At 36.1% G+C, this 20,723-nt stretch overlaps 1 protein-coding gene and 1 non-coding gene across 2 annotated transcripts in view; both read left to right on the forward strand.

Annotated features, from left to right (window-relative positions):
- The window catches only part of SCFD1 (sec1 family domain containing 1), a 98,038-nt gene that overhangs the window by 14,133 nt on the left and 63,182 nt on the right, over nt 1-20,723 (forward strand). The window contains exons 5-10 of the mRNA XM_008710393.2: nt 1,170-1,292; nt 2,628-2,715; nt 12,531-12,620; nt 14,834-14,889; nt 15,496-15,581; nt 17,744-17,843. Coding sequence (XP_008708615.1) covers nt 1,170-1,292; nt 2,628-2,715; nt 12,531-12,620; nt 14,834-14,889; nt 15,496-15,581; nt 17,744-17,843 — 543 coding nt within the window. The remainder of the gene's footprint in view (nt 1-1,169; nt 1,293-2,627; nt 2,716-12,530; nt 12,621-14,833; nt 14,890-15,495; nt 15,582-17,743; nt 17,844-20,723) is intronic.
- On the forward strand, nt 4,768-4,871 carry LOC121100337. Its single transcript, XR_005832087.1, has one exon. It is a non-coding gene; the product is annotated as a U6 spliceosomal RNA (small nuclear RNA).

Consider the following 20,723-nt stretch of genomic DNA (forward strand, 5'->3'; position numbering starts at 1 on the left):
CATCAAGCAAGTCTATCAGTGCCATTTTTCTAACAGCATTTGCTCACTCCATGTTTCTGTGTCATATTTTGGTAATTATCACACTATTTCAAACTTTTTCTTTATTATATTTGTTATGGTGATCTGTGATCAGTAATAACTTGCTGAAAGCTTGGATGATGGTTAGCATTTTTTAGCAATAGAGTATTTTTTAATTAAGGTATGTACTTTTTTTTATTTCTTATTTATTTTTATTTTTTTTTTTTTAAAGATTTTATTTATTTATTTGACAGAGAGAGAGAGAGACAGCCAGCGAGAGAGGGAACACAAGCAGGGGGAGTGGGAGAGGAAGAAGCAGGCTCCCAGCAGAGCAGGGAGCCCGATGCGGGGCTCGATCCCAGGACCCTGGGATCACTCCCTGAGCCGAAGGCAGACGCTTAATGGCTGAGCCACCCAGGTGCCCCTACTCTTTTTTTTAGACATAATGTTATTGCACGCTTAATAGACTATGGTATAGTGTGAACATAATTTTCATAGGCACTGGGAAACCAAAAAATCATTTTGATTCTCTTTCTTACAATGTTTGCTTTATTGTGGTGGTTTGAAACAGAACTTGCAATATCTACAAGGTATGTCTGTATGGTTATTTAGATATCTATTTGCCTAGAGTTTAAAAACATAAGTAAATTTAAGAATTTACATAACTTTAAATTATACTACTTTTGGATGACTGAGAAGTAATAATTCTGGAATTGGTCATTGGAATTATGTCTGAACAGCAAAGGAAATATGTTTTATTATTACATGACCAGAGCAGTAGAAGATAGTGTCTGCAAAATATAATAAGCATTTTACTATATGAGAACCATTTCTGGATTATTTTTAAGAAAAATGCAGATACACTATTTCAAGCAGTTTTATGTGATATTGTAATTAAAATAGAATTTTATTGATAATATTATAAGTTCATTAATATATAGGTTCATTATATCTGGCAACCAGGTAACCAATACTTCTTCATGACTTTGTTCTTTTGGGATTTTTTTTTGCATTGTCATTTACGTAATCCATCTTTTAAATATATATATTATCCTCCAAAATCTTGCTCTTGTAGTTATCTAAAAGATTTTTTTATTTGTGGTCATCCTTTACACTTGCCCATAAGAATGAAATATTCCTTCTATTTCTAGGATCTGCGAAATCAACTCTATGAATCATATTATTTAAATTTTATTTCTGCTATTTCAAGAAGTAAACTGGAAGATATTGCAAATGCAGCATTAGCTGCCAGTGCAGTAACGCAAGTAGCCAAGGTAAGAGATTTTGGTTGGCTAATGACATTTTGTTAATGTAAAATTTAGTATATTCTGAAACTTGTTAATTGACTCAGTGCCTAATTTACAGAGGACCAGATCAACCTAAGAAATATTTACTCATTACTTTTAGAAAGAGTTCTGATAATGCAAATTATCTACAATTTGAACTAGGCAAAGTAAACCAAACTAAAGGTACCTATTATTCAGTGAATTTGAAATATAAAAATAAAATGCTGAATCATTCTTTGTTTTAGCCTAGGATTTGTTTAATCTTTTTAGCTCAACTTAGAAATAGTTTGACATTTGTGTTGTTATAAATTATACTAAAAATATGTTGACATTATTTTATTTATAATCACTGTAGTCACCATACTATCTTCAGATCTTAGGAGAGAGGATCCACAGAAGTTATATTGCATATTATAAGAAAGAAGGAACTTAGGACAGGCTGACAGTTCTGCATCACAGTTACTTTTTAGATATGTTCAGCTTAGTTATAAATCTGTAAATTTATTCTTGGTTATAGCCCTCCTGTGCCCTGTGCTTCTTGAATTCGGACAAGACATGAAATTCTAGGGAATGATATAGGGCAAGTAAAAGATTAAACAGCTATGTATTTACTTCCTATTTTTTCCCACTGATTAGATTGAGATGGTCTATTACTACTTCTGATTAGTTTTTGACGCCTGTATCTTAATGTTCTTCTTTTCAAAGTTTATCATTAATTTTACATGAAATAATAGAAATAGTTCTCAATTTGTTTAATTAAATTTAATGTATTTCAAAGAGTTTATTTTTCACCTGATCTGCACTTCTAAAGAACTAGTATAACTTTTTTCCCCACTTACAAGTGTTCATGGTGGAAAAATAGTTACTATGACTTTCTTAGGAAAATGTGATTAAAATGAATGTAAAGCTTGTGATTTTTTTTCTTCAAAACTGATATAAATTCCCATCCCTAATTTTTACATCTTCTTAAATTTTGTTTTCTGAAAATATTACTCCCTTCCTTGATAATTTATTGCCCAAAGCCTTGTTTATATTCCTTTGTGATACTTACTCCTCATTCTTACCCAATGATGCAGTCTGCTACATAGTATAATTTTTAGTTATTGAATATAGTTATAATTTTTTCCATTTTTACCATCAGTTGATTAAATCAAACTAAATGTGCTTTCAGTGTTGTAAAATTGGGGTGCCTGACTGACTCATTAGGTAGAGCATGTGACTCTTGAACTCAGGGTCATAAGTTCAGACCCTACACTGGGCATGAACTCTACTTAAAAATATATATTGTAAAATTGATTTGTAAACCTTTTCTTTTATTTCTAGGTTTTTGATCAGTATCTCAATTTTATTACTTTGGAAGATGATATGTTTGTGTTATGTAACCAAAATAAGGAACTTGTTTCATATCGTGGTATGTAAAAACAGGAATATTATAATTCGTTGTTAACAAAATGAGTGATGTACTGTAAACAAAAATAGCATATTTAGTACAATCAAAAGCCAGCTTGGGGCACCTGGGTGGCTCAGTCGGTTGGGCGTCTGCCTTCAGCTCTGGTCATGATCCCAGGGTCCTAGGATCAAGCCCCATGTTGGGCTCTCTGCTCAGTGGGAGCCTGCTTCTCCCTCTCCCTGCTGCTCCCCCTGCTTGCACTCTCTCTCTGTCAAATAAATAAATACAATCTTAAAAAAAAAAAAAAAAGCCAGCTTTTTTACAGCAATAGAACTCTAAAAGATTTTTTAAAGCACACAAAGTCTCAGACTGAATTCTGTCACTTATAAGCAACATGTAATAAAGGTATTTTGTAAGCTCAATAAAGTACCAATTCTCTGACCTTTTAGGTACCACATAGCAGCTTGCATGAATGGTTCATTCGTGGCAAGTAAGATACTATTTTGGTAGAGGATTCAGTGAATCTTCTACTTTGACTCTTGGACAAGACCAACTTACACTGCTTCTCTGTGCTTAAGTTTCCTCATCTGTGAAGTGGGGATAATAATACTAACTACCCAGAATTTTTGTGGGGATAATAATACTAACTACCCAGAAATTTTGTGGGGATAATAATACTAACTACACAGAATTTTTGTGGAAATTAAATGAATTAGTATGTAAAATGCCTAGAAAAGTTTCTGGCACATAATAAGGACCCAGAAAAGGTTGGCTAATACTGCTATTTGTCAAGGAGTCAACAGCTATTATAGCACTATTATGGAATGAAGTATAGGTGCCTTTCTCAAATACAGGTTGTTAGACACCCTTGATTCTTATACCCTGTTCATGCACTAGTGGATTGAATATTGGTATTGGATTGAATGCTATCTAACCACGTCTGGAGTTTGTATTCAAAATTTTGGTAAACTGACCATTCCCGGATATAGATTAAAACTAATAGACACACATGTGCGAGTGCACGCACACACACACACACACACACACACACACATGCACATACCACCCAAAACCCATTTTATTATCAATGTTCTTTTTTTTGTTTTGTTTTGTTTTTGTTTTGCAAAACACTTTTTTTTGTCCCTCAATCTTTTCAAGTGTACAATACAGTATTGTTGACTCTAGGTACAGTGTTGTATAGCAGATCTCTAAAAGTTACTCATCTTGCTTAACTGAAACATTATGTCCACTGATTATGTCAGATATTTTTTTTTTAAGATTTTATTTATTTATTTGACAGACAGCCAGCGAGAGAGGGAACACAAGCAGGGGGAGTGGGAGAGTAAGAAGCAGGTCCCCAGCGGAGGAGCCCGATGCGGGGCTCGATCCCAGGACCCTGGGATCATGCCCTGAGCCGAAGGCAGACGCTTAACGACTGAGCCCATGTCAGACATTTTAAAGAAAAACACAGAATGTAGTAGATATGATTAGCCAGTTCATTGAAATAATCATTAATTTGCTACTTAAGGATTGAGATGTTTGGGGCTGACTAGAATTTCATTGGTTCCTAAGTGGAGAGTATGGCCCTCTAAGGGAGGCATTTGGAAATGTGTCAGGGTGTTTTTGATTGTCATGTTAAGTTGGGTGGCTACTAGCATTCAATGAGCAGGAACTAAGGATGCTAGATGTTCTGCAGTGTGTAAACTATGCTCATAACAGAAAATTGTTCTGCCCAAAATGCCAGTGGTACTCTATTATGAAATTACTGGACCAGATGTTAAGCTCCCTGAGTGAAGGGAACATCAGTTTTTTATTTTCTTGAGCTCCATAGCATGCTGTCTTTTAGAAATTAAACAGCATCCCTAAAGGGTGTAAGTGTTTGCTGAATTGCCCGTGTCAGATTTTTGACAGTAGTTGTTATTTACGGAAGTCTGTTTACAATTAATTGAGTTTTAATTAATTAGCTACTTAAGTATTTAAGTTACATGTTTAAAACCTGGTTTTCTTTAAGTCTTTAAGCTAAACTTATAAATTGTAATTTATAAATAGGGTTGTATAAAAACAAAGCACCTTGTGCTCACTTCAGCAGCACATAGACTCAAATTAGAACCATACAGATACTAGCATGGCCCCAGTGCAAGGATGACATGCAAATTCATGAAGTGTTCCGTAAAAAATACAACAATAACAACAGCAAAAAACAAACAAGCACCTTAATTGTTTCTTTGATCAATTAACTCAGATTGAACAGACTAGATTATAGTCAGCCCCAAATAACAAGCTTAGTCAGCAAACTTGGTTTGCTGAATTCCCTTAAACAGTTTAAATTGCATTTGTGAATTCAGTGTTTTCATTTTTAAGTACTTTAAATATGAGACGAGACAAATTTATAAATCTAATAAGCAAAATCTGCCCAAATATTTAAATAATTTTTAAAAATAATTAAATTAATAGTGAGTCTAAATTCATTACACTTTCAGTTACTTATAAATATAATTAATTGTTATACCTCTCAAAGAATCACAAGTCTGAAATTATTAAGTTTAAAGTATAAGTTTAATTTATTAATTTTATTTACTTAAAAAAATTTTTTATAGTAATTTTTTATTATGTTATGTTAGTCACCATACAATACATCCTTAGTTTTTGATGTAATGTTCCATGATTCATTATTTGCATATAACACCCAGTGCACCATGCAATACGTGCCCTCCTTAATACCCATCACCGGCCTATCCCAGTCCCCCACCCCCCTCCCCTCTGAAGCCCTCATTTGTTTCCCAGAGTCCATAGTCTCTCAGGCTTCATTCCCCCTTCTGTTTACCCCTTCATTCTTCCCTTCCTTCTCCTACCGATCTTCCTGCTATTTCTTATGTTCCATAAATGAATGAAACCATATGATAATTGTTTTTCTCTGCTTGACTTATTTCACTTAGCATTATCTCCTCCAGTCCCGTCCATGTTGCTGCAAATGTTGGGTAATTGTTCTTTCTGATGGCTGAGTAATACTCCATTGTATATATGGACTACATCTTCTTAATCCAGTCATCTGTTGAAGGGCATCTCGGCTCCTTCCACAATTTAGCTATTGTGGACAATGATGCTATGAACATTGGGGTGCATATGGCCCTTCTCTTCACTACGTCTGTATCTTTGGGTTAAATACCCAGTAGTGCAATTGCTGGATCACAGGGTAGCTCAATTTTTAACTTTTTAAGGGACCTCCACACTCTTTTCCAAAGTGGCTGTACCAACTTGCATTCCCATCAACAATGTAGGAGGGCTCCACTTTCTCCACATCCTCTCCAACATTTTGTTGTTTCCTGCTTTGTCAATTTTTGCCATTCTAATTGGCGTAAGGTGGTATCTCAATGTGGTTTTGATTTGAATTTCCCTGATGGCTAATGATTTTGAACATTTTTTCATGTGTCTGTTAGCCGTTTGTATGTCATCATTGGAAAAGTGTTCGTATCTTCTGCCCATTTTTTGATTTGATTATTTGTTTCTTGGGTATTGAGTTTGAGAAGTTCTTTGTAGATCTTGAATACCAGTCTTTTATCTGTAGTGTCATTTGCAAATGTATTCTCCCATTTCGGGGGCCGCTTCATAGTTTTTTTGACTTTCTTTGGCTGTACAGAAGCTTTTTATCTTGATGAAGTCCCACAAGTTCATTTTTTCTTTTGTTTCTCTTGCCTTTGGAGATGTGTCATGAAAAAAGTTGCTGTGGCTGATGTCAAAGAGGTTGCTGCCTATGTTCTCCTCTATGATTTTGATGGATTCCTGTCTCACATCGAGGTCTTTCATCCATTTGGAGTTTATTTTTGTGTATGGTGTGAGATAGTGGTCAAGTTTCATTCTTTTGCATGAAGCTGTCCAATTTTCCCAGCACCATTTATTGAAGAGACTGTCTTTTTCCCACCGGATGTTTTTTCCTGCTTTATCAAATATTAGTTGCCCAAAGAGCCGAGGGTCCATTTCTGGGCTCTCTATTCTGTTCCATTGGTCTATGTGTCTGTTTTTGTGCCAGTACCATGCTGTCTTTGTGATCACAGCTTTGTAGTACAGCTCGAAATCCGGCATTGTGATGCCCCCAGCTTTGTTTTTCCTTTTCAACAGTTCCTTGGAGATTCGGGGTCTTTTCTGGTTCCATACAAATTTAAGGACTATTTGTTCCAGTTCTTTGAAAAATGTCCTTGGTATTTTGATCGGGATAGCATTGAAAGTGTAGATTGCTCTGGGTAGCATGGACATTTTAACTATGTTAATTCTTCCGATCCATGAGCATGGAATATCTTTCCATCTTTTTATGTCTTCCTCAATGTCTTTCAAGAGTGATTTATAGTTTCTAGAATATAGGTCCTTTACGTCTCTGGTTAATTCCAAGGTAACGTATGGTTTTTGGTGCTGTTGTAAATGGGACGGATTCCCTAATTTCTCTTTCTTCGGTCTCGTTATTCGTGTATAGAAAGGCAATGGATTTCTGAGCATTCTATCCCCACCCTCTGAAGGGTTTTAATCAGGAAAGGATGCTGTATTTTGTCAAATGCTTTTTCTGCATCAATTGAGAGGATCATATGGTTCTTGACTCTTTTCTTGTTGGTATGATGTATCACACTGATAGATTTGTGAATGTTAAACCACCCTTGCCTCCCAGGGGTGAATCACACTTGGTCATGATGGATAATCCTTTTAATGTACTGTTGGATCCTATTAGCTAGGATCTTGTTGAGAATTTTGGCGTCCATATTCATCAGGGATATCGGTCTGTAATTCTCCTTTTTGATGGGGTCTTTGCCTGGTTTGGGGATCAAGGTAATATTGGCCTCATAGAATGAGTTTGGTAGTTTTCCTTCTGTTTCTATTTTTTGAAACAGCTTCAGGAGAATAGGTATTATTTCTTCTTTGAATGTTTGGTAGAATTCCCCAGGGAATCCGTCAGGCCCTGGACTCTTGTTTTTTGGGAGGTTTTTGATCACTGCTTCAATCTCTTCATAATTAATCAGTCTGTTTAAATAATCAATTTCTTCCTGTTTCAGTCTTGGTAGTTTATAGGCTTCCAGGAAGGCATCCATTTCTTCCGGGTTGTTTAATTTCTTGGCATAAAGTTGTTGATAAAAGGTTCTAATGATCCTTCCTATTTCATTGGTGTTGGTCGTGATTTCTCCCCTTTCATTCATAATTTTATTAATTTGGGTCCTTTCTCTATTCTTTTGAATAAGACTGGCCAGTGGCTTATTGATCTTCTTTATTCTTTCAAAGAACCAGCTTCTAGTTCTGTTGATCTGCTCTACTGTACTCCTGGTTTCTAATTCATTGATCTCTGATCTAATCTTGATCACCTGCCTTCTCGTGCGTGGATTAGGTATGTTCTTCTGTTCCAGCTCCAGCTTCTTGAGGTGAGAATATAAAAACTAATGTATTTGAAGGCACTCCATGGCAGTTCTGAGAGCTCATCCTCATCCTATTATGTGTTATTAGTCCTTCTGAATTCTTTGTGTATGTGTCAAGTTCGTTGGGTATAAGTTATGTGTATTGATAGCTCCTTAATATGATATGTATTTAGGAGTTGAATATAAACATGGAAAACATTTGGGAACTACCAAAAGATTACTAAAGAAATAATTGGCAACATTTTTCCTTGTGATTGAGTTCCAGTTTCAAAGCATTGTGGTCTGAGAATATGCAGGGGATGATTTCAGTCTTTTGGTATCGGTTGAGACCTGTTTTGTGACCCAGTATATGGTATTCCGGAGAAAGTTCCACGTGCATTCGAAAAGAATGAGTATTGTTCTGGGGTGTAGTGTTCTGTATATATCTATGAGGTCCATCTGGTCCAATATGTCATCCAAAGCTCTTGTTTCTTTGTTGATTTTCTGCTTAGGTGATCTGTCTATTGCTGAGAGTGGAGTGTTGAGGTCCCCTACTATTAACTTATTATTATCTATATGTCTCTTTATTCTGGTTAAGAGTTGGCTTGTGTATCTACCTGCTCCCCTGTTGGGGGCATAGATATTTATAATTGTCATATCCACTTGTTGGATATGTCCTTTAAGAATAATGTAGTGTCCTTCTTTATCTCAAACTACAGTCTTTAGTTTAAAATCTAATCTGTCTGATATGAGAATTGCTACCCCAGCTTTCTTTTGAGGTCCATTGGCATGAAAAATGGTTCTCTGTCCCTTCACTTTCAGTCTGGATGTATCTTTAGGTTCAAAATGAGTCTCTTGTAGACAGCAAATGGATGGGTCATGTCTTTTTATCCAGTCTGCAACCCTATGGTGTTTTATGGGAGCATTTAGGCCATTCATATTGAGAGTAATTACTGAGAGATGATTTTAATGATGTCATGTTGCCTGTGAAGTCTTTGTTTCTATAGATTGTAAATTTCTGTTCTGTATCACTCTTGGGGCCTTTTTACATTTGTAGAACCCCCCCTTAATATCTCTTGTAGGGCTGGCTTCGTGGTCACATATTCTTTCAGTTTCTGCTGGTCTTGGAAGGTCCTTATCTCTCCATCAATTCTGAATGACAGCCTTGCTGGATAAAGGATCCTGGGCTGCATATTCTTCTCAGTTAGAGCTTTGAAAATACCCTGCCAACCGTTCCTGTCCTGCCAGGTCTCTGTAGACAGGTCTGACATTATTCTGGTATTCTTCCCTCTGTACGTAAGGATTTTCTTCCCCCTGGCCGCTTTTAAGACTATCCTTGGATCTAATATTTGCAAATTGCACTATGATGTGACATGGTGTAGGTCTGTTCTCATTGATCTTGGGAGGGGTCCTCTCTGCCCCTTGGACACAAATGCTTATTTCCTTTGCCAGATTAGGGAAGTTCTCAGCTACTATTTGTTCAGATATCTCTTCTAGATCTCTCTTTCTCCACCCCCTTGGGGATGCTGATGATTCTGACATTGGAACGGTTCATTGAGTCAGTAATCTCCTGTAATCTACATTCTTGAGATTGGATTTTTTTGAGCCAAGTTTCCGTTTTTACTTTCTCTTCTACCATCCCATCTTCCAGTTCACTAATTAGTTCTTCTGCCTCGTTTACCCTGGCCGTCAGAGCGTCTAGTTTAGACTGCATTTGATTCATAGCATTTTTACTTGCTGCCAGATTCGCTCTCATTTCCGCCCTTAGAGAGTCTATATTCTCGTTAATATTTTCATTAATATTTTTTTCAAGCCTACACATCATCTTGACCATTGTTACTCTGAACTCCATTTCTGACAATTTGGTTATATCCATATCCATCAGTTCTATGGCAGAGGCCACAGTCTCTGTGTCCTTTCTTTGCTGAGGGTTCCTCCTCTTTGTCATTCTGGTGAGGAGAGGTTGTGGGGATGCACAGAGCCCAAGTTATTGACAAGGACCCGGGCAGTGTGCACTTGTTTTATAGGGACCTTAGGGATGTGGGCTTCTTGATTTTTCAGCCTGCCTTCTGGGGGAGGGGCCTGCCACGCTGTTACTCAGGCAACCCTGTTTGGGTAAAGTTGCCCTGTGAGGGGGGATGGGGATGGGCACAATGCGAACCGGTATTTCCGGGCTTTTGTTCTCTGGCGGCTTTCCCTGGCGGTTTTCTGTGACTCTTCTGAGAGTTAGAGCAGCAGTGGCCGTATCCTAGCCTCTGTCTCAGAACAGAGAGATCGCAGTCCGCTCTCCATTGAGTTTTCCTGGCCTAACTCTGTTTCCACCGGTGCTACTAAAAGCCTCGCAGTGTCCTGGGATGTGCACCCCACAGCTACTCTCCCAGCCCTCACTTCCAGGGCCGGCTCGTCTCTGTCCTTTGTGCTTCTAACACTGCTAGCCACCCCCGGTTCCCATGCTCCTGAGCTCCCTGTTTCAGTGTGGTTCGCACACACACTGGAGCATTGGTTTTCCGTCTGGTTGCCCGGGCGCTCCTGAGCTCCCGGTTTCAGTCCAGTTCCAGTGAGGACTCTGGAGCTCCAGTTTTCAGTCTGGTCGCGCCCGCGTCCCCAGGCTCATGGTCTCAGTCTGCTTTCTCACGGGTGCTGGTCCACGAGTCCAGCCCGCTCCCCAGTGCAGGTGGCTACTGCTTCCCTGCACCCGAGCGCGGCGCCTCCCTCCCCCTTCCGTTTATCTTCCGATATCTGTGCGCGGACTCACAGCTCCCCTCTTTGTACCTCAGTACTCAGCGTGGAGATGTTCGTTTGTAGAGATCCAGATGTATGTTCCCACGTCTCAGGCTGATTTCGTGGGTGTTCATGATGGTCTGGTAGATATCCAGCTTGATTCAGGGGACCAGCTGAAAAAAGGGTCCCCTACTCCTCCGCCATCTTCCCCCCCCAATTTATTAATTTTAAAGTATAATTGTATGGTTAATTGCTCAGATTCTCAATAGTATATTTGTAATAATTATAGATGGTTCTCTAAGCACTTTACAATGTAAATTCATTTACTCCTCAGAGTAATTTTGTGAAGTAGGTGGTATTATTATTTACATTTTCCAGATGAAGTAACCAACGCACAGATACTGAGTAACTTGATAAGGAAATGGCAGAACTGGATTACTAAACTGAGACACTCCAGAGACAGTGCTCTTAACTATTACATAATTATATGCCAAATCCTCTCAAACATCACAAGTGCTTTAACTGATAATCTTAAACAGATTAATCCAAACATAATATGTTACTATCATGGGTTTTATTTATTTTATCTACTTTTCATGGATTGGAAATTTATATATCCTTTTAAAGAAAGCAGATTTTATCTTCTCAGAGTCAGGCTACTAAATCAGACAAACCAAGTTATTAACGTGAGTTGAGGTTATTGATGGACAATGTTTTGACTCTTCTGGTCAGTTCTTATTTAGAGGTGTGAGGCCAGGCCTGGATGCTTCCATTTGGATTTTACCATTGATTGATAGAATGAGCTGAGTATTTCCCTAGATTGGTGTCTCTTGAATTTACAAATTCACATTGTATCTTTTGGCCATTTCTATCTTCTGATTTGAATCTGCAGTATTTCCTCATCCAGATTCTGTATTGCCTGGTTGAATTCTTTATTATTTTTATGTCCTCTGGATGGTTTATACTTTCTTTAAATACTTTGATATATACAGTTGGATCCTGCTTTCCTCTCATGGTAATCACAATTGAATTTTACATTTGTTTGCACATTCAGGGTGTTGGGAAATTTAAAATATTATATAAATAATAGTTTAGTCCAGTCTTTTAACATATTTATTGAGCACCTATTTGTCAAATACTAAGCCTAGGTATTGTGAGAGATGGAAGACAAGTAAGGCAAGGTCTTACCAAATCTATTGAATTGAATCCCTGGGAGAAAAGGCTAAGAATCTTGAATTTTCAATACCTTCCAGAGAAACTTACTCTTCTTTCATATTTCTAGAGTGATTCTTATACCCACTAAAGTTCAGAAACCATTGCAGTACAGTGTAGTACATCACAAAAGAAGTTCCTGTAACTTACTATAATACAAAAAATAAATAAAGAAAAGACATGGGACTCTGGTCTTGTGATAATTGATTTGCATTGTCCTTTCTGGCAGTAGTTGGGTAATAAGTTCAGTAGTTTCTTGAGGCCATCTAGTGTTTGTGAATAAAATTATGGAATGTAATATTTATTTTTTGCTCTGGCAAAAATTTTGTATACTTTATGTGGCAGATTTTTTTCTTAGTACTACTCTGATGTTGATACTACTCACTAATACTGACGTGCTGTGGGTTTTTTTAAGGTAGTATAATTTTTAATGGATACTTGTTCACTTAAAAGTGTAACACATGAAAAATTTTACTCGAGTATTATAAATGTTATCAAAGCATAGAAGTTTTTTAACTTTCTTCTCTATTTTAGCCATTAACAGGCCAGATATCACAGACACAGAGATGGAAACTGTTATGGACACTATTGTTGACAGCCTCTTCTGCTTTTTTGTTACACTGGGTGAGTTCTCAAGTCTTTCTGGTTATTCTTCAAAGTATTTAATATTCCATTAGGAAAAATTTCAAATACACTTTTAAGGATAGAGATAAATTAACTATCAAGGCACACTCCCAAGGTTCCAGAAAACATTAAATTTACATATACTGTTAATCCACTATACTCAGAATTTTAAACATTTCTATGTACATCTAAATTTACTTACAGCTACTTTCTGTTCAGTATCTAATGTGTGATTTTATGCTTTACTATTACTAATGGATCTATTTAGAAACCTTCTAATTGCAATTTTAATTTTGCAGACATTGAAAACCCTAGTTAAAATGACCCTTACACTAAATTATTAAAGTTTCTCTTCATTTCACAAATGAGAAAATTGAGGAAAAGAGAGATGCCATGAATAGCTCAGGATATATACGGAAGATTGAGGAGAATTTGCATGTAAGCTTTGGGGCTCCCTCCTTTCAGGGATTTTTCTCCTTTAATTTCCAGCCCTGAACGCCAGTCATTGATTCCTCAGCTCGTTAAGTCTTCTGTTTTCTACTTGAGCTCTTTCTCCCCTGTGCCTTGCAAATTGAAAAGTACCCTCAGGAGAAAAGCTGGTTAGAAATGTATCTCGTTTATCAAATATGTCTCTTCTTTCAAAGTTTCACCCCCTGCACTTTCTGCCTCCTTTTGAGTACCTTCAGTACCTTGAAATGAGGTTGTTATTGTTGTTTTAAACAAAGCACATCTATATACAACTTTTAGTCATTAAACAGACATAATTAACCTTCCTATTTTGCCATCCTACACACATTCCAAAATTTCACTAAATGCTAGGGTTTTGTGGACGTTAAAGTTACTTTTCCTTGATGATATATTTTCAAGGTAAAGGTAGATTGAAGAAGAGAAGTGTAAAAAACCACTGAAATGTTAGAGCAACCATTATTATGTAGAGTATCAGAAAGTGATTTTTTTTCAAAAGAAAAATTGAAATTACTGCCAATCTGACATAGAAGGATGTCAACAAAAAATTAAGTGAAAAAGGCAAATTTAAGAACAGTATGTATAATATCCTGTTTTTCTTTTTTTATTCTTCGTAAATGCATTTATTTAGACTACGTGTAAAAAAATAATCTGAAAACAGCCATATCTAATTCTTGATATTATTTTAAGGTGCCGGAATCAAAGGGTTAACTATACATTTCTAATATTATTTGAATTTTATGTGACAAACGTATAACTTGCCATTAGAAGAGAACAGTTTTATAAAATTTGCTTTTATTCTACAGTCTTACTTTTGCAGTTGACTGAACATGCTTTAAGCGTATAGAATCTAAAATGCAACAATTTCAGCATATAAAGATTACAGTGTTCTCAGGGTGCCTGGGTGGCTCAGCCGTTAAGTGTCTGCCTTCAGCTCGGGTCATGATCCTGGGATCCTGGGATCGAGCCCCGCATTGGGCTCCCTGCTTGGTGGGAAGCCTGCTTCTCCCTCTCACACTCGCCTTGCTTGTGTTCCCTCTCTCCCTATCTCTCTCTGTCAAATAAATAAATAAAATCTTTAACAAAAAACAAAACAAAAAAAAGATTACAGTGTTCTCAGTTTGTTTTCTGAGATTTTCAGTACAATTGTTTTTTTTCTCTCATTATAGAATTTCAGCTTTTGCTAAAACTTGGAGTAATAAAGAAAGAGAAATTAAGAGGTCTAATGAGCTGATTGAGTAATGAACTGGGCCATGTTTTAGGAGCTTTTCATGTTAATGGATGAATATGTTCTTTATCTTTTAAATTAATTTTTTAAAAGAGACTATAATCCTTCATTGTTAATTTGTAAAATCAAGAATAATAATACCAAACGGCTAAATTGACTAAGCTCTTTTCATTCTTTTCCATTAAGTCAAAGTGACTCCTGTGAGCAAACTCTTTGAAACTACCTATAGGGAGTCAAATCCTGATTTAGTTTTAATTCATTGAAAAAATGTGGTCACACTGATTGGCCAACGCTATATAAAAATAGTCGTTTGGTTTTTTTTTTAAACTCCCTAATATTTTCTTTTTGAATGGAAAGATCCATTTCTGAAACCTTGCTTTTACTCTTAAGATAATAAATCCTCTTATATTTCAAGCCTGAAATGTTATACTTCTCTTGTATTTTTGATGGTTAGGTATCTTATAAATATCCATTTTAATTACTAAGAGCTGAAATCATTGCTAACATCTTGTTAAAATAGGTGCTGTTCCTATAATCAGATGCTCAAGAGGAACAGCAGCGGAAATGGTAGCAGTGGTAAGTTCATACAGATATCCATTGATGACACAGTATTCTATCAGTTGTCTTCCATAAGTACCTCAAGTGTTTTTGTTAATACTAAGTGTATGATTGCTATGGGTTATATATTAAGTACCAAAGGTAAATATTTTTATTTTACAGCATTGGGATTCCACCAAAAATAAAAAGTAATCATTGTATACTGTTATGTGATGAAGAAAAATTATTTACTCCGACGCGCTATTCCAGCTCTGTTTCTTTTTTACTACAGTGTATATTTGTCTTTCTGCCTTGTTTCTCCAAGTAGTTTTTATACTTATTTGATCCCCCAGATCATTTTATATAAAAATAGTCAGTGAAAAATGATTGTTAGTGAAATCAGGCCTGAGTCACAATAGAAAAGGCATTGGTCTTTTCAAGTCCAAGCTATGATGTTACTGAGTAGTAAAGAAACTAAAATATTTAGATTTTAGAATTGCTATTTTGTAAAGAAGTTGCAGGTTTCTTTCTTATGAAACTAAGAACACATTTTATTCTTAATGTTCATAACAACACATTTTATTATCCTATATAAAGTTCTATGAAATTTTTCTTTAAGAGTTACTATCAAATTTGATTTTTCAGAAACTAGATAAGAAACTTCGAGAAAATCTAAGAGATGCAAGAAACAGTCTTTTTACAGGTGACACACTTGGAGCTGGCCAATTCAGGTATTATGTTTTATCAGGGTTTTGACTCAGTTTGTTCTTGAAATACAAATGGAATATCTTATTTAATTTACCTTCTGTTAAAATTTCTGTTTGGGGGGCATCTGAGTGGCTTAGTCATTTACATGTCCAACTCTTGATCTCAGCTCAGGTCTTTATCTCAGGGTTGTAAATTCAAGCCCCATGAAAATTGTTTTGCATTTTGTCATCTGAAGGAGAAGATTTTCTGTTTATATGGCTTTGATGATCAGATGCTATTTTATTTCAATTATCATTAAGCCTCTTTGTAATGACAAAAGTAAGTGAAAAATTTGTGATGCTTATGTCTATTTCTGCCTATCAGTTTCCATTTTTACATTGAAATACTTGTTTATTAAAAATAATGGACAGTATTGGGGTGAAGAAGTAAAGAAACACACACAAATGGCTGAGAATTATTTCAAGGGGAATGGGAATAGACAATATTTTGGAAAATTAATTCCTACCCCCAGTTTTAAGTGATTTAATAAATAAAGCCTGTAAAAATAAATTGATACTCAGTGTAACTGCTCTCCAGGGATAATAATTCTATGGTAACTTTCCATAGACTTCATTTCAAGTCAATTTAGATGGTTCCTACTGTCTTATGTATTATTCCTATAATTTGGAGTTAACACTAACATTATGTTTCAGTTGTTTGTTCCAGCTGTCTCAGCCCCCACATTATTTTAAACTCCTCTGTGATTTCATTACTGGTCTTCAAAATGTTTCTCATTAAGGAGAGCAGAAACATCAAATTCTTACCTGATTTTTTTTTTTTTTCAGCAGAATCACCCACTATAGCATCTCTTACTTAACAGTTCCCTTTCTATAGTACTCTCATAAAAGCCTTAGAAACCAACATAAAGGCACTGTTTTATTTGGATGATTCCTAAAAACTTACTTATGTTGTAATATAGTTATTTTTAATTTGTTAGCTGCAGTTCTAAATTTTTTTAATTAGGGGTCAGCAACTTTGTTGGACTATTGTTTTGGATATTTGAATCCATCTGTAGGTTAATGATCCTCAGTAAGAATTCGGTAATGCCTGGAGACATGTTTGGTTGTCACAGCTGGGTAGATGCTACTGGAATTTAGTCGGCTGCGTTATAGGGTGCTGCTAAACGTCCTGCAATGCACAGGACAAGCCCCCATAATGAGGAATTATCCAGCCCCAGATCTCAGTAGTGCTGAAGTAAGAAACAGTGCCATAGGCTATCTTTCCGTGCCTTTCACCTGTCTCTGGAGTAATAAACGATAGGTGGTAAGGGTGCTACTCCTACTTATTTATTGCAGTTTTATAATCGGTGCAGTGCATTTATAATTGGTGCAGTATAATGAGTTACTAAAATGGCCAGAGGTTTCTTGCAGGAGAAAATATGAATAGTTAATACAATCAGATAACAATATCTTTTGAAAATTGATGTGTACTCTTGATACAATATTGCCAAAGCAGACCTTTACAACTTTTGGAGACACGTGGCAAACAGATGACTTTGTGCCTCACTTTGCTTTACATATAGTCTGTTTCACATCTAAGTTGTAATACTATAGTAAACAGTATATGAAGTGTTTGGTAAGTGAATAATTATATAATTAGTTATTCTTGTGGCTTAATGTTTTAGTTTTATATATTATTATGATTTCGTGAGGCTCTTCTCTAGAGTCTGCTTTTTTAATTTGTGTTTACATAGAAAAGTTGTAATTTGTGATTTATGAAACTGTCAAACATTTGTGTAAATTTATAAGATCCTAACTCTCTCTAATAGTTTTCCCTGAAACTGACAACAGCTATTCCTTTTTCTTCCAAAAAATGTGAAATACAAATCTAAGTAGAAGCAACTTATTCTTACTTTGGTATCTGTAAAATTATTCAGTAAAAGTACTTGCATAGATTTTTTTTCTTTAAGACAGTTCCTCAAGTCTTGTAATCTAGCATTATACACAGGCTCTGAGTAGTCTGAAGCATTATTTTACTTGACTGACTATACTTTAAAAAAATTTTTTAAAGCAAACTATTATGGAATGTCAATATTAGCATACTTACTGTTCATGTCAAAATGATAAAACCAGAAAGTATTAGAAAAAATGAGATGTAGAAACTGTTATCAAGAGTTACATATAATTTTTTTTTAATATATTTACAGCTTCCAAAGACCTTTATTAGTCCTTGTTGACAGAAACATAGATTTGGCAACTCCTTTACACCATACTTGGACATATCAAGCCTTGGTGCATGATGTACTGGTAAGAGGCTACATATACCACATTTTACTAAAATTTAGTAATATTCAGTGGTCCTTTTAATTTAAAATTAATGTCATGGCTACAGAGCACAGGTGAGAAGGATGGAACTGAGAAATAGGAACAAAAAAGCGATGGAATTTAGTATCACTGGGTGTAGATGCTGGAGAATAGTGAAGCATTGAAGTGTAAAGGTCTAAACTTACGATCTTTAAAGTATAAGATTAATTATTTGTATTATTGGCAGTGATGGGGAGAAAAAACACGAAGGAAAATGAGTGAATGACTTTTTTTTCCCCCAGAGAGAGCACGAGTTGGGGGTGGGGGTGGGGCAGAGGGAGAGCGGGAGAGAGAATCTTAAGGAGGCTCCACAAGAGCTTGATGTAGGCGGGGCTCAAACTTATGACCCTGAGATCATGATCTGAGCCCAAACCAAGAAACTCTTACCCAACTGAGCCACCCAGGCACCGCTCAGTGAGTGACTTTTAAAAAATTTTCTTACGAACTAATTTTTTTTTTCCATACTGAGGAAGTAAATAAATATGTTTCTTCCTAGGGAGGAAAGCTATAATTTCCGTTTTTCCTGGGAATCAGTTAAGCCTCATTTTATGGTAAATGTAAATAGTATTTTTTATATTACACTGTGTGTTTTTTGAGGTAATCCCACATACGTACAATCATGCTTAAACAAAAATCCGTATTTATATTCATGCATATATTCATCTACTAAATATTGTGTATAGCATGTGATATACACAGATAAATAAAACAGGCCCAAACTTTAAAGGCAATGGGAAGAAAATATGTACACAAATTCTGTACAAGGCACTATGTAATAAAGCCAGAAGAGTCCCCATTTGATAGAAACATTTAGGCACAGAAGTTAAATGATTTGAACCCAAATCCTTGGCTCTGCCAAAACTAACACTCTCATTTACAAACTTCTAGACCAGGCTTCTGGGGATTATAGTACATGATGGTATCATTATTGCAAAGAGTGCCTGAAATGTCATATGGAAAGGAAGTGAAGAACATACAAAAGATGTTTTTTTGTTTGGTTTATTTCTTTAAAACCCAAATTCTAGCAATAAGGTATTTATTTAAATAAATCAGATTTCAGGATTACTGATGACGAGTGGCAGTTCTGTATCCTTCTGCATCCTAGAGTCCTGTGTCGTTTTAGACTCTAGGGTGAGTGTCAGTGAAATAGTAGGCAACTCTGATTCACCTGAGAGGGCAAGAAGAATCAAAGGGACTACTGAATTAAACCCTGAGTAATGGAACATGGAAGCTAGTTGCAGGAGGTCAAGTAAGAGGCTAGAGAAGAATTCAGCCACTACTGGAGGTCTGCTGTCTGACAAAACATTTTAGACTCTGGTTTTAGCAATAAAGAAAGCAAATGAAAATATTCTTTTCTTCCTGGGGCTTACATTATGATAGGATAGGCAATAACTAAAATATATGACATTTTAGAAGGTAGAAAATACTCTGGAGGAAAATAAAGCAGGTAATGGTGAACAGGATTGTAACTTTAAAATGGGGAAGACTTCACTGAACAAGACGCATTTAAGGAAAGATGTAAAGGAGTTGAGGTAGTGAATTACATAGCTATGTGGAAGAGAACAGCTTTGTAGGCAGAAAGATGCCTAATCTGTTTAAAGGATAGCAAGGCAGCCAGGATGGCCAGAGCAAAGCAAGGCAAGGGGAAAATAGGAGGCAAAGTTAAGTAGGATATGGGAAGCAGTATAGCATAGGACATTATAGGCCATTATAAGGATATTGACTTTCAGTTTGAGGAAGGTAGGCAACCAATGCAGTTTTGAGTAAAGGAGTGGCATCTGATACATATTTAAGAGTATCACTTTAACTGCTGTGTTGAAAACAGACTCTTTGAGGGGCACAGGAAGAGTCAAGACACCAGTAGGAGACTGTTGCAGTTATCTTAGCAAGAGATGATGATGGCTTACAACAGGATGGAAATGGTGAGGTTTGTGATAATCTTTGGAATGCAGAGCATAGGATTTGCTGATGAATTGGATGCGGATCTAAGAGAAAGAGGAGTCAAAGATGAGTCCAGAGTTTTGGCCTTTGCAAATGGACAGATGTCATTTATTGAGATAGGAGAGACATGGAAGGAGAAATTTCGATGGGAAGATCAGATGTTGAGTATTAGACATGTTAAATGTGAAATGCCTGTTAAGATACTCAAGTAGATATCAAATAGATGTATAAGTCTGGAGTTCAGGAAAAAAATCTGGTGCAGAGAAATAAATTTAGGAGTAGCCCATTTATAGATGGTATTTAAAGCCAAGAGATAAAATGAGATCACCAAAGGGGTGAATATAGATAGAAAAGAGAAGAGGTCTAAGAACTGAACTCTGAGGCATTTCAACTTTTAGAATTCGGGGAGTTGAATAAGAACCAACAGTATAATGTAGAATGAAGCAACTAGTACTGAGTTATGAGAACTTGATCTGTGTTGTTTTGGAAGCCAGTGAATTAACTGTTTTCAGAGAGGAGGCAGGATGCTGAGGACTAAGAAGTCACCAATGCATGTGACACCATCAAGGTTATTAGTAACTGAGCAGCTTCCATAGTGTAGGGGCAAAACACTGAAGTGGGTTTAAGAGAGATTAGAAGAAGAGAGAATGAATATAGACAAACTGTAGAAGAGTTTTTGCTGTATAGGACAGTTGAGAAAAGTGGTAATTGCTAGAAGGGAATGTGAGGTCAAAAAAGATTTTTAAACGAGAAACATTACCACATGTTTGTGTATCAGTGGGAATGATCAAAAGAGAAAAGTTGATGCAGGCGGTAAGAGTGTTCTGTAAGTCTGTAGGAGGCATTAATAATCAGGATCACTATAGACAGCATTTCTCAACT

The sequence above is a fragment of the Ursus maritimus genome, unplaced genomic scaffold (genome assembly GCF_017311325.1).
Source record: "Ursus maritimus isolate PB19 unplaced genomic scaffold, ASM1731132v1 scaffold_36, whole genome shotgun sequence".
NCBI classification, from domain to species: domain Eukaryota; kingdom Metazoa; phylum Chordata; class Mammalia; order Carnivora; family Ursidae; genus Ursus; species Ursus maritimus.